The sequence below is a fragment of the Anser anser genome (genome assembly GCF_964211835.1).
Source record: "Anser anser genome assembly, chromosome: 11".
Lineage (NCBI taxonomy): Eukaryota > Metazoa > Chordata > Aves > Anseriformes > Anatidae > Anser > Anser anser.
In genome coordinates this window covers 10,958,860-10,973,055 of record NC_139732.1, presented here as the reverse complement: position 1 = coordinate 10,973,055, position 14,196 = coordinate 10,958,860, and the positions used below count along the sequence as shown (strand labels likewise).

At 44.1% G+C, this 14,196-nt stretch overlaps 1 protein-coding gene and 1 long non-coding RNA gene across 3 annotated transcripts in view; both read right to left on the bottom strand.

Moving 5' to 3' along the window:
* NUP93 (nucleoporin 93) overlaps positions 1-14,196 on the bottom strand; it is an 80,210-nt gene that overhangs the window by 21,128 nt on the left and 44,886 nt on the right. For both annotated transcript variants that reach the window (XM_083851902.1, XM_083851901.1), the window contains exons 4-6: positions 10,232-10,294; positions 7,510-7,638; positions 666-740 (exon numbers count right to left, since the gene is read on the bottom strand). In XM_083851902.1, the coding sequence (XP_083708028.1) occupies positions 666-740; positions 7,510-7,638; positions 10,232-10,294 (267 nt within the window). The remainder of the gene's footprint in view (positions 1-665; positions 741-7,509; positions 7,639-10,231; positions 10,295-14,196) is intronic.
* Positions 13,736-14,196, bottom strand: part of LOC310905536 — a 38,783-nt gene continuing 38,322 nt past the window's right edge. The window contains exon 3 of the long non-coding RNA XR_014589134.1: positions 13,736-13,749. This is a non-coding gene — a long non-coding RNA (uncharacterized lncRNA). The remainder of the gene's footprint in view (positions 13,750-14,196) is intronic.

Here is a 14,196-nt window from a genome sequence, read left to right as displayed (position 1 = left end):
TACATATTCCAGTTGGAAAAATCAAGTCCTTCTCTTTCATTTTGTTTCCAGCAGTGCTGGTAAACAGATCATCTCAAATAACAAAAGTAACAAATTGGTTATGTAAAGGTTTATCAATTCCCTCTGAAAATTTTCAGAGGGAGCCTAATGCCACCAGACATTAATTCATAGCTGCTGCACTAAAGCTCCTCATAATTGATCCTATTAAAATGGGATATAATTTGACAAATATCAGGATTAAGACTTCAGCGTGTTTTTCCCTATATGCAGATATCCGAAAAGTGATCTTCCTTCCACACGTGAGAATAGAGGGCATGTAACTCTTCGTTTGCATGATATTACACTGTGACATGAACTCCAAAAAACATTTTTTGAAAGGTTAAAACTTTTAATTTACTGTACGAACATGAACGACTTCTACAGTCACATATGTTGCTCCGGATCTCCTTTTGACACAAATCCTGTCGTAGACAGACGAGCGCATTTCCAAAAATGTCAGGCTAACTTTCCGTATTTCCAAATTGCATTTTAATCCCGGGCAGATGTCTTCATGCTGTACCTTCCGTATCTCTTTACACATTACGCTCACAGATTTTTATTTTCCCACCTCTATACAGAGAACGACGTTCAGCTACGGGTTTTATGTTCCTTTCCAGCACACTCACCTGCCGAGCATATGCCATCTCCACGCTGTCCAGCGAGCTGCGACCTGGAGGGCCCGACTCACCAGCATAGCTGGGCTGTTTAACAAGAAGCATAAAGGTTATTAAATGCTTGCTAATTTTTTCTTCCCCGATACAGCCAAACCCTGTAGTCTGCATATTCAATTTTAGTCATCTGAGCATTTCACACAGAGGGTATAAAATTACTGCAACGCATTTAACCAATAGATCTTCTCCTAAGGTACAGCAGAAACACCTCTGCTCCTGACACAACTTACCAGGTTCTGCAAGGAAGAGGCACACTGTCACTGCAATCCCCTATTATCCTCCCAATATAGCTTCAACTTTCTCAAGTGACAGAAATCCTGCTTATTCAGTGCGCAAACCAACCATTAGCTCTGCGGAATTAGGACACCAGCGTGCCTCATTAGCATCTTGTAATTTTAATTCTTTGCTTTTGTTTCCTGAAAGGTTGCTTATTGGCATGCTCAGTGTCTCTCTGAGAAGCATCCGGTCCGAACCTCCACGGCAGCGAGGAGGCAGGCTGTGACAGACCAGCTCGATGGATGCAGTCCAGCAAATCTGACGCTCTTTTTGCCCCAGTACCATGACACTGACACTAAACGGGGCTGGAGCATGCAATTATCTGCTGAAAAATGCCCCAGTGCTGCTTAGCTGGAGGAGGAAGAAGGAAGCTGGCAATATAATGACCTGAAAAAAACTTCCTACCCATAGCGTCTACACAAGCGTTGAAATATTTCCACTGAGTTAGAGGACAGTCGATAAGAGTCATGGCATGGACGATTCGTAATTTTTTTGTAAAACTTGAAATATAATACTACTGTAATATTCTTATGCCACAAAGCTATCCTTACAAATGCTTCCCACAAACCACAGGTATGTTTTCAGTATAGCCACCACTAAACACAGATGTTCACCACTCTGGACAAAAAAACCTCACAGCTAAATATGTAACCCTCCAACATTTCCAGTTTCGTATAGACGTAGCTCTTTATTTCAGCATTGCAAATCTTGGGTTTGAAAAATAAAGTGCAATTATTTGAAGACAGATCCCTTTGAGGTAAGCAGTCCTTTAATATCGGCTGCTTCTTGAGGAGCACTATAGCCACGATGGGCTGAAGATAAAAGCAAGACAAGCTTAGTACAGCAACATAATATTTACTAAGCCAACTGACATAGTTGGGGAAGGAGAGGAGGAATAGACAAGCCCTTAGAAAAGCAACCATATTTTGAGGTCTGAAGCCAAAGCAGCAGCATTTACATTTCTGACTTCAAACCCTAAAGCTCATTTGTCTGTCCCAGCAGCGGTCGGCCTGGCAGCAGATGTCACCTCTCCGCGCACACCTTGCTCCGCTTGCTTCAGGTCTCTAGCTCAGGTACAGCTACAAGATCTAAGCTGGCTATTTATTTTTACCACGAGAGAGGATGTGAAGTACAGAAGGTAAATACTGAAGGTAGCTCTAAGCATACACAGGACTCGTGCCAGGTAACTCCAGTCCACATCTATTCCTTTAATCTGGAACCGGTAAGTTTTTTCAAAGAGAAGGCACATCTGCAGAGCTTTAAAATTCAGCTTTTCACCAAAGTCAGTTCTAGCTAGCTGCACATCCTCCTTGTGAGCTGTTACGCTGCACCCCACCAATACTGTCAAACAGCTTCACTTCTCACGGTGGTTACCCAGAGCTGTAATACTTTGTTGTGTAGGTACAATCACCGTCAAGTATTGCTCAAGGACATGTTCCAGTCTTTCCTGGAAGAGTTCAGCTAAATTTGACCAATTTGTTGCCTGTACAAAAAAAAAAAAAAAGAGCAGAAAGCCCAAATGCAATGGAAAACTCTTGCTCTCTTGCTTTCAGCTTGAAAGTTCAGCTTTGCTGACACCAGTTGTGCTGTGCCACGGCAGGACCAAGGTGACCCAATGCTCAGATTGCTCAGAATTCAGGGAACAGGTAACACATAGCTTCTCTCCTGATGAAATTGTAAACAATTTCTCATTTCTAATCAGAGGAGTTGCTGATAGGATCTTCAAAAGAATCTCACATTTTCCTGGGCTGTATCCCAACTTTGAAACAAAATAATAAAAACTCGTGAAATTCCACACGGTCTATGCAGGGAAGCATTTGGGAAGCACTGCCTGTTTTAATTTGGTAACAGGTAACCAGAGTGGTACCTTCTGTTGTGTAAGACTGCCCTTACCCTCAGGAGTTCATGTTCTTAAAAAAGCTGTAATTGTCCTAGTCCACAAGCTCTGAGCAGGGAAATTTTTGCAATTTAAAACAAAGACAAATGAAGTCACACAAGTGCAACAGCCACGAAGCTGTTCTGAGCTAGCTAGGCATTTATGTGAAAATAATGGCATGGCCCCTATTCAGAAATTATAAGAGATTTGTGATATTTATGATTTATGCTTTTTGCACTGCATACAACAGCTGACTGCAAAATAAAAAGTATTCAGTTGTGTTTGTCCCTGATATAGTGAGATATAAATGAAGGTATCAAATACGAACGTGAAAAATCCTTTGAATTGCTGAAATTAATTTATCACCGCATTCATTTCTCAGTAATAGTGCAATTTAAATTATGTTCAACCTGACAGTAAAATCAGATTCATTTAGACCTTAGGCAGCACAAACAAAATACCTCACCAAACACCACTTTCTTTTTGCAGCTGAACTTACCCCCAAAATATTCCTCAGAGTCACTCCTAATGGATACTGATATTCAGAAGTATTTGCATTTTTCTTTCAGTGCCAAATCATCTGACACAAATTCCTTTAAACCCACCTAAAAACGACAAATTCTTTGTTCTAAAGAACAAAGAAGCCGTTAAAGCGGGTTTCCTGGGAAACAGACGTGATGGCAGAAATAGCGCTTTGCAGCCTTCCCCTCTGCTGTGCTAGATAAATTGCAGAGTTATTTAAAGTAACACTAAATTATGGACGCTGTCATTAATTACTGATGAGGTTTCATCTTCTAAAGCAAGAAGAGTACATTGTGACTCGGTGTCACTTTTCAACCAGCGCTCAAACACCACAAATACAAGGACTGGGGCTTTATTTTGCGAATCCGGTTCCTTTTTCTCCTGCTGTTGTACCACAGCACCAAAGAGCAGCATCTCTGTGGCCGCCTTTCCAGACAGCAGCGTAAGACTGACAGTTTAAAACCCACAGGTAAGGATCTGAATTCAAAAGTGCACGTCTGAAACCAAAGAATGTGCATTTAGTGTTTTTTTTTCTCCTCTCCTTTCTCCAGTTTTAATTTTTCCCTATCCATTACGCTTTGAGGATCACTTATTAACAATTTGCCACAGCTGAGACCTGACACATTGCAGGTAAATTCTTTAAATGCCCTCAACCAGCTTGGCCTTTCAGTGAGAAAAAAAAAAAATCAGGAATACCAGAATTTGTCTTGCTTTTCTTATGCTTTTCTTTCCTACAGCAAGAGCCACGGGAGCTAGAGCATTTCCTTTTTTTTTCCATCTCATACTCACATTCTGGCTCCATCTTTGAATTATTAAACGGTACTAGAAAAAAAGCTCATTGAAGTATCTCATGGTCGGGCTAAAAGGAAATTTCAAAAGGGAAACTACAGCAGTGAGTCAGCACGGGGAAGGCCGTTTCCAGTCCTTACCCTCAGCTGCAGAAACGGATAGGTGTGCAGGCAAACCCTCCGTAGCCAGCAGCCGGTGCCTGAAGAGGCATCTGCCACCGCTCAGGAGGAAATCTGGGGAAGGGGCAGGATATCCTTTTGCAGCAAGTCAGAACTTCTCAAGTTTTCAAGTGAGGAAAAGGTGATGAAAGATGCGCTGAAAACAGCAGCTAGGTGTGTACTAAAAGAATTATGTTTTAGGTCAGCTCCTGAAGCATAACTGGAGCAGCAAATGCTAAAAAGGAAAAGTTGGTAACGCACCAAGGACTGCAGAAGTACAAACACACACATTTCTGCCTATCTGGTCTGCGGTTGCTCACACAGCTCGTGCTGTTTCGATCAATCACGTTTGCTTCTCCCTGCCCTGCATTGAGGTCTTTCCAAAAGATTCTTCAGAGCCGTGCTATTTATTTTGAATATTATCCATTTGCAAAAACTGCAATTAGACCGCGCCACCATCACAGTTTTATCTTTAAATTCATTTAGCTGAATGATGCTGCTTTTCAAAGGAGTCCTTCATTTGTACTCAGCCAAGCATTCAGCCTCGCTTGTGCACCCAACTGCACGCCCAGAAAGCTGCATTATTCATCGCCCTCATATGCATATGCACATTCCTCAGCAGAAGGCTGGGCAGACATTTTGTCAGCTCTCCAAATGGCTTGGCCACTAGATGCAGCGCATAACTACGCAGGAGACCGAGCTGCAGAAACACCACCAAAACCCATCGCGGTGCAGCGGGGGAGAGGAAAAGATCCTGCGCTCCTTGGGATTTAGGGGATGTGAAATCGTCACACTGAGGGCAGAGGAGAAAGCGAGAGCGACGGCGTCTCTCAGGCACTGCGGGAGCAGGCTGCTCGACAGCAGGAGGGGAAGAGCTTGGGGAGGGGGTGGAAGAAAAAAAAGGGAATAAAAGGACAAAAGAAATGCCTCAGAACCTAGCAGAACAAGACTCGGAACAAACACCTTGAGAACGTAACATAGGTGTTTGATATCCTGAAAACAAAAGCCAGGCTTTCTTCCCTCCTCCCAAGGAGCACCCTGTTTTAGTTCAGTTTTTCCCTTACGGGGAAAAAGGCCAGGCTGGAGGACAAGGCAGAACAGAAACCACTAATGGCAAGTCCTGCGCTAGCTTCTTTGAATCATAAGCTTCGCCTGTTAATTGGTCTTATTTTCATGAATAATGTGTTGGTATTTCACTCTGCCCAAATTAGCTTGCCCAAAGCTCGAAATTGGCTCGCAGGCAGACCGGCCCCCTGCTGTGTTTGGATCTGTGCCTTTTCAGTTGATTCTCCATCTCCAGAGGATATCAATTAAACCTCTACTATATTCCACAGGCTGTGTCTGTTTGTGTCACACACACAAAAAACTTATTTGACTGGAACAAGGCTTTAGAAGAACAACCTGCTGTGGGGAGGTTAGATAACAGGCTTTTAACACAGTAGATGCACTTCAAACCTCTCAGACCTTTGACTTCTTGAGGCTAAGACTGGAATATATCAAGGATTTTAAATGCTCTTGAAATGACATACCAATACCACGAGTGCTTTGAAAGGGAGAGTGGAGTATTACTGAGCAATGGTGTACACTGAGTCTTTAAACTCATTCATGGAAACTATTAAAGGGTTTTCCCCCCCTCCCACCAATTCGATGCTTGGCATCTCAAGTGCCACGGGCTGGGGTTACTGTCCATTTTGATACTGAAACAGCAGAAAAGGGGTTTGGGCTTTTCAGAGAAGGTTATTATATTGCTTCTCCCAGCAGCCGGTATCCACACTTTGGAAGGCAAACCCCACACCAGTAACTCACACAAATCAAAGATGTTAGAAGCTATTAGAACAGCTGCCAAGTCTGCAGACTCACATCCCAAAGTAATGGGAGAGCTGTTCCTAGCTTTAAACGAATTCAGCCTGCATTATTTAACATCTCTAATAGCGGAACACTGGACAGCCTTCTGAAAAGTCACAGTGAAGTATCAGTAAAATACATTGTAGGGAAAATAGCTTCTATAAAGAGATGTATGCTAACTGGGATTAACCTATATTTAAATGAATAGTAATCAGAAAGGGACATTTCATTAACAGCTTTAATTATTTCCAAATCCCTATACAGGTCATACCCCATTAACACCAAGACCTTTTTTTTACTTTTTTAATGCAGTTTGCAGCTCTATAAGTCACACCAATGAAAAAAAAAAATTAAAAAGGGGAAATGCACGGGGAAGATTGCTATAAAAAAAAACTGGGCCTGTCTTCTGGCCTGAAAGCACAGCAATGCTCTTTCCCTACTGCCTCTCCTCTCAAGGTTAGTTTTTGATGGAGCAGTGTGCTGGGGCTGCGACGCAACTTCATGCTCCAGGGATCCCAGCTGATGTCTGACGCCTCTGGCTCCCAGGGGTGGAGCTCCCACAACTCTGCACGTAGCCGTGCCATGTTCTGCTCATGGCACAGCAGCATTTTAAGAAAAAACTAAAGAAAAACTAAAGTTTTAAATTGTAACACAACACACGTAATATTTTGAGTTACTAGTCAATATCTTTTCATATCAAACAGGGGCTGTCTTGCCCAAAGGATCTGGTCACCACTGGATTAACCTTGAATTGCTGAGTGCAAGAGACCTTGAGGCACAACAGTGAGAGAGCAAGGTAAAAGGAAAGCATACTCCCTCGTTTGTTTTTTTTTTTGGAATATTCAACTGGTGTTGACAAGAAACCCAAGAGACTTCCACACCCTCCTACGAAAAGCCATAAATCCTGGCTAGTAGACAGGGATAAGGGGAAGAGACATTGCAAGACCTGTCTGGGAGAACAGCTACACCTGAGAAGCTGTCTGGTCTCATTAGCTCTGCAAAGTTTCCCTGAAGGAGAAGTTCACCCCAACGTGTTTTCTGTCCGCTGGGTGTTATCGATCTCCTATGCACTAGGGTGACTGAGCTTCCAACCTGCACATAAAACAGCTTCAGCAACAGGAGCTCCACTGCCTGCACCAATCAGTCAATAAAAACAAAGGTTCGATACTTCGCTAGGCAATGCATTCTACTAGTTGCAACCATTTTTAAGTTAAATAGAGCTTTAATATCACTTATTTTCAACGGTTGTAGCTATAAAATAATCCAGAGGTGGTTCCAGCAGCGTCAGAGTGGCAGCTGAGTGTGACCACGCAGTGTTCAGGAAGGCAGTTACCTCGTTTTCCTGGGTGAAATCGAGAGCATCTTCCCCCGACGCCAGCAGGGTGTGAAGAATCCTTTGCTTCACCTGTTCCCATTCAACCAGCATCGATTCTCGGTGATACTCCTCAGCCATAGCAAAGGTCTGTTGAAGAAGAAGAGCTAAGGAATAGACAGAAACACCAAACAGCATGCAACCACTAACCAGCTCTGCTATTAACAGACCAGCTTAAAATAGCAACTAGCTAAATCAACCCGGTCAGTCCTCAAGAGCTAACGATTTGCTGGATATTATCAGACCTCCTGCTAGGTACGAGGGGATTCAGAAAATAGGTGTGCATGAATGAATATAGCTTTTGCATACCCAGCTACTAAATGATTGGATCTTTGTCTTTTCACACAGAAAGCCCAGCAGGTTGGAAATGGACAGGCTGAGACGCTATCCACAATTGCTCACGACTTCAGGATTTTCTTGAGCTCTCCATTTCCCTCAGCAGCAACAGCTGCAACTTCTGCATAAGATGCCTGGATCCAAAATACCCACTTCACCTCACCGGAGCACAGACCTTACGTGTACCAGCAGCAGCCTTGGTTTACAGCACTGCAGAAAGAGCAGAGGGGGCAGCAGCACGCGCCGAGCTCTGACCCTGTTACAGGGCTAAGATAACGAGCGTGGAAGTTAAGGGCTCCTTGCCCTCTGCCCACCTCCCTCAGCCCAAACCTTTTGTTAATTTAGCAGTTGGCCACCCAGCTGCATGCACACGATATCCAGGTCACCACCGATCTGCGTGGTTTGTCGAGCCCTGTTTCTCTACTGGCAAACAGCTCTTCGCCTCCCTGGAGGTGATAAAGGTTTGATGCACTGCACTGTTAATAGAGATGTTTGTTTAGAGCCCGTATTTCATTTTCAGGTCTTTATCAGTATGTTTTTCCTTTTAAATAGGAAATATGATGCAAGAAAAATAAAAATTACTAAGGAAGATCAACGGGTGCGGAAGAACCAGAAAGCCTTTCTCATCAGGAAAACGAGTGCAGTAAATCATGCCCTGAGAAGAACCACCCTTTAAAATGGCTGATGTGCTACAACAGCTTCAGATCTGATGGAGGAATGCATGGAGGGGAAGAGCTCTGCTCAGCACTCCTTATTTTGGCAACGAGCATTAGGATATCGAAGATGCTTCTCTGCTCTCTTCCTGTTATTGCTGGAGTGATGCTAGCCAGCAGCCTTGAGTACACTGGGACAGAAAATGCTCTTATTTCCACTAATTCTGGAGAAGAAGCCATACACCGCTACTTTATCTTTCCCAACCCTCTCTCTCTGTCTCTCTTTCAAATCACTCTGAGCTGCAGCGTACATAACTACACGTTTTGGCTGCCTGAATAAGATTTCATCTCTTATGGACTGCTTTTAGGGTACTGTCAATTAAACATTCCCTAGTATAAGTGAATGGGTAAAAAGCAGTGACATTTGACAAACATTTGATTATAGTGCACACGTGCAACTAGAGCATATGATTTTTGTTTCTCGCCTTATAATATAAAATCATTTTATACTTCCATGATGGAATGTAGGTCTTCTTACTTTCACTATAATCACTTCAACGGGGGTTTAAATATGCTTCGATAATTACAGCATAATTATATGTAATTAAAATAATTTAATAATGCTTAAGTACCATTCCTTATCATTTGAAATAAACACAGGCTCAGTTCTAAACCTGGTGCCCCAAGTATACATGTAGGGAAACGATCGTACCATAAGCACTGGAAGCATGCAATGACATTTCGAAGCAGCAGCTTCAAGACAAACAGGAAGCGTTTTTCCACACTGCATAATTCAACTGTGGAAATCATTGCCCCCAAATATGACAGATACCAAAAGCCTTAATAGACTCAGGACCACAGTAAGACGAATTTTGCATCAGAGAACAGCTTCCAGCTCAGAAAATCCTACAACAACTATTTGCTTGAGGTGCAGAGACAGAAGATGAATGGGGGAAGGCTCAGACTTTTTCCCTTACAGACTGCCTAGGCGTTGGTCCCCTCTGAGGACAGAAAACTGGGCTCAAACCCTTTCTCTGAGCCTAAGTGACAACTCTTACTTTCTTATTGTAGCAATTTTTTTGCACTGCTTCAAAAACTGTTTTTAATATACAAGAGTTTTGCTTTGGACAGTGTAAGCAGCATCCTGTTCTGGCTGTCCTACAGACAAGAATTACACCTTGCAGTACTGCTGCTGCGTGGGTCTGAAGGTAGTCGTGTGGAGAGCACCACGCTTCAATTCCTGTGACCCGGGGAAACAGCTTCCACAAATCCACAGAGCATCACCACTGTATGGGAGGTCAAGGCACAAGGTACTTCTCAGAGCAAAAAACGTGATGTTATCCTAGCGTTATCACCTCTAGAAAAGAAGGCACTCGTAGAGAGAGGGTTAGAGCATGCTGTGCCTTACAAGCAGCTGCTTTGTTCAAACTCATATTTAACACTGTGAGCTTCCAGATCCTACATAATATTGCAGCTGAAATGCAACTGAAAATTATTTCTTCTGGAAATTCTAAGCAACTATTTTTACATCTAACTATTGTATATTCTGTAGACAGTCCTCTTCAATTCCAGTAGGTTTATTAAACATCTAATTTATAAATAATTCCTCAAGATCCACCACCTCCCTCCCCTTTCGTGTGTGGGGTTTTTTGTGGTTTGGTTTGTTTATAAAAAGGTATTTGCTTCCAACTTACCCTTTTCCTGGACTCTTCAATAGCTGACAGCAAGGCATTATCTTTTTCATTCTTCAGGAATCCCTGCAGAAAAGGACAAACAGAGCTTCAGTCTAAAAGCTACCTCGCGCTACCATCAGATACACATTGTACTACTCAGCTCTTTCAACTCCACGAAGTGCTGGCAGCTCTCCCCAGTCCATTCCAGAGAAGTTTAAAGGTCACTTCACTTCACCAGAGGTACGGCAAGATGCCCATACAGAGCAGTGTGAAAATGAAAACGCATTAATCCCCTGTTTTAATATGCATTAAATCCTGGTGAAATATCCTGCTTCTATTCTTTTTTATCTCTGTGTCCCAGCAACTGCTTCCCCTTGCTCTCTATTTGAGGGAGCTAGGATGAAAGCTGGTAGGAGCGATAAGCACAGATAAGATTGTTGGACTTGAGTATGTTAAAAAAAAAAAAAACAGAAAAAAAGGTTTTGACTTGGCAGCTTCAGGCAGGAGTGGAGCTCTTGTGGGCCCGATAGGAACTGTGAAAAAGCTTTAAAAATAATCAGTTGAAAAAGGATGAAAGTAACTAAACAGTTGGAAAGCACAGAGGAGAAGTTTACTGCATAGTCCCTCCTTACACACAGCTGGAGTGGTTAAAAATTTTAGAGTTATATTTTTAGTATATCAATAAATCTCAAAACAGGTCTGGTGTATGTGAACTGATTCAAACGAGCTGTAGTTACTTATCCTAAACATGACTTTTGTGACCCATACCGGCAAAGACATGATATCCTGCATTTAATGAATACCTGCCGAGTAAGCTGCTGTAACATACACAGGGAACAAATGGGAAACACTTATTACAACCTAACTTGAACACCTTTATTTTACATATTTACTGTTATAACACCAATTAAACAAACCCAGTTGATTTGCACTCCCAGACTTCAATTTAATCATCCTCCAAAACAACAACAAAAAAAACCTTTTGTTTCCCTCTGAAGTAATCATCGATAACATTATCAGCTCGAAGTGCTAAAACCTTGAGTCTGTATCCTCATTGCACAGACCTAAAATTAAAGAGGCCACTGACAACTCAGGGAGTGGGAACTCAACGTGCTGTGCTTTATGCTTTTACAATGAGGATATACAACTGTAGCAGTACAGGACTGAATTTGTCAGGATTTAGGAGTCTTTCAAGCTCTTCATTCGCTACATCTTCCTGCAAAGAAATGCTTCCTGCCCCAACGATCTGACAATATCGGTATCGATCCTTACACCCTAGCTCAAGCTGCAGCTCTCCAGGGGAGCACAGGTCCTGCCGCAGGACAGCAACCCATCGTCATGAGGGCTTGGACCCTTGGGAAAATATAGTTATGGTAGGTCTTAAAAATAGCCCTGCAGCTGTATTACACACAACAACAGATAGCAGATTGCTACTTCGGTCTGAGAGGCGAGCAAGGTTTGCGGTTTCTCAGAAATGAAGAAAATTGGCAGACAACGTAGGTGTGCTGTCTGCCTTCCTGTTACCCAGTACCCGTGGGTGAGATCAAGGGCATGGCAACCTTCCCTTCTGAAACTCATAGTACAGGCAGTACGTGGGTATAGGACGTCCTCTGACCCCCTTCAGCTGAAATAGGAACGTGACCCCTTTCTGCATAGCAGGTAGAGACAGAACTGCAGCCCCTGGGACAGACAACCGATGCAGCTCCCCCAGAGAAAGCCCTTGAATTACATATGGAAGAAGGGGCTACTGGCACACAGCACGGTCTTCATTTCTTCATCCACGTCCCACTTTATTTTTAGACAATGCCCGCAGAGAAAGCGCAGTTACAATCTGGAGAAGGGAAGCTAAATGCATCTCCTTGCATGTGTCTGGGGACCGAGCACTCCTGCAGCTGCCGCAGGCACCTAACGGGGCCAAGTCCCGGTCTGGGCTCCTTGCAGGAGAGATGGGGAGGGCTGGAGACGTGCCTTTGTAAGGTTTGTCCTTGGCTGCAAGGTTGGAAGGTCTGCAAAAGGGCAGCAAGTCTTCCCTTCCTCCTCTCCTTTCCCCCCATTCCCAAACTGGACTGAAGAATTACCTAGAGTTACACTTAACGAGCACACCTCGAAAGCACACACCAGCTTACGAACAAAAGACATACCTGCACGTCTGACAGTAGGGATCTGATGCTGCAGAACCCAGCGCTGTTTGCCGTATCCTTTAACAACACTGTTAATTTTACATGCAAAAGCGCCCCACTGCCTCAGGGACGGAGACCTGCAGCTACATGGATGCGATGGAAGGTGCTAGCAAGCCGTGCCGGGCACTGAAGCTTGCAGATGTGCTGGGTGCCCTCCTCCCTGCTCCCTCTGCAAGTCCTGGGCTCCTGAAAGCCCTGAGATAGACCTCACGAGTCCTGCCTGAGACCTCCTTATAGGGACAGAAAGGAAGAGGTCAACAATTCCACCAAACAAAACAATTATTTTGCAATACACAGGGTAAAACGCTATTTGCTGCGTGAAAGGTGACCAAATGGAAGAGAAGACAGCTTGGGTACCTGCCTAGAAATATACACAGCAGTGATGGTAATCCACAGCGTGATATAAGTGTGCTAGAACTTCCCTTGGAGACCGTAAATCCAGCCTGAGTATCGCTCTTAATGAAACCTCCCTGCTCCTGGAGTTCACTAGGTCCATTTAAGGGATTAGATGACACTGAACGCCAATCAGGGGATGGTAATTGTCTTTTTCCATCTGAAAACCAACTCTTTTAGCAAATGAAAATCTTCACAGGTCTCAAATATCTATATTGGCTCACTAACAGAAGGTACATCTTAAAAACGTTGGTCCGATGCTTTGTGCTAAACGTGACTGTAGCACGACAATTGCTGCCTCAGTTAATTACAGCCTAATTATTACAGCTCAGGAGAGGGAGTTTCAGCAACTGACGCTGGGGTTCCTGCTACCGTTAATGAGACTGCTTCTGCCTAGGCCAAACTGCAGTTTCCTGCAGTCGTCACTCTGGGCTCTGTTAGCCAAAATTTCACACCTTAAAATAAAGATTGTAGGGCTGCTCTACCAGCATTTATTCCCTGGCTTATTGCGTTGCCACCTAGTGGTGCAGCGTGCTTTGGTCACTGCACATTTAGCTTTCACTTACCTATATAAATGCACACCAGTGTCCACCTGCTACAAGTTAAAGCTGAGCTCTCTGGAACAAGGGTGGGCAGAAGGATGGAAGCGACGGGCTTCACGCTGGAGAATTTTGGCCCCACGAAAATCCCAGGCCGTGTAACAGCATGAAGGATTTGCATTGTCTATGAGGCCTGAGCCTTGAACAGCGCCGGGTTGTGCTCACGGAGCTGTGCCTGCCCTAAAAGCTTTCTGCAGTCCCAGAGGGAAGGTTTGACTTTGCCACCACCGCCTGCAGGCTGTAACAAGGATACAGAGGCAGAGCAGTCAGCGTGCACGGCGGGTCCAAGGGAGTACATGACCCATATCGCAGGAGCTGCCCTCTCGGGGGAGATGCCACTGATTGTACAAGGAGCAGCGACACGTTGCTTCAGATTTGGTTTCCGAAGAGAGAAGCAGAAGGAGAACAGATATTGTTAGGAGACAAAGGGCTATTTCACTGCGGCAGATGGCAAAGATAGGAATAGCTAACGGGAGCATCGCTAAAACCTCAGAGGCGAAGTCCTCACCTTGGGGCTCCACACAAGTCCTGCCGTGGCAGGGATCCCAAAGCAGCCTGGATTTTGCTTGAAAACGAAACCGTGTCTTATTTCCCTGAGGCAGGTTTAGGAAAAAAGCTCACAGAGCCCTAAAGTCACATCATGCTGCCCTGCTTCAGCGTGTGACTTGTGGCATTTGATTTTCCTGTGTTCCCATGGGACACCCACACACTCCTCCCACACCTCATTTGGAAGGGAAGCAGCACATCTCTCTTCCATCACAGGTTCTCCGCAACACTCACTGCTGTTTCCTAAGTGCGATTTGTACAGTATCTG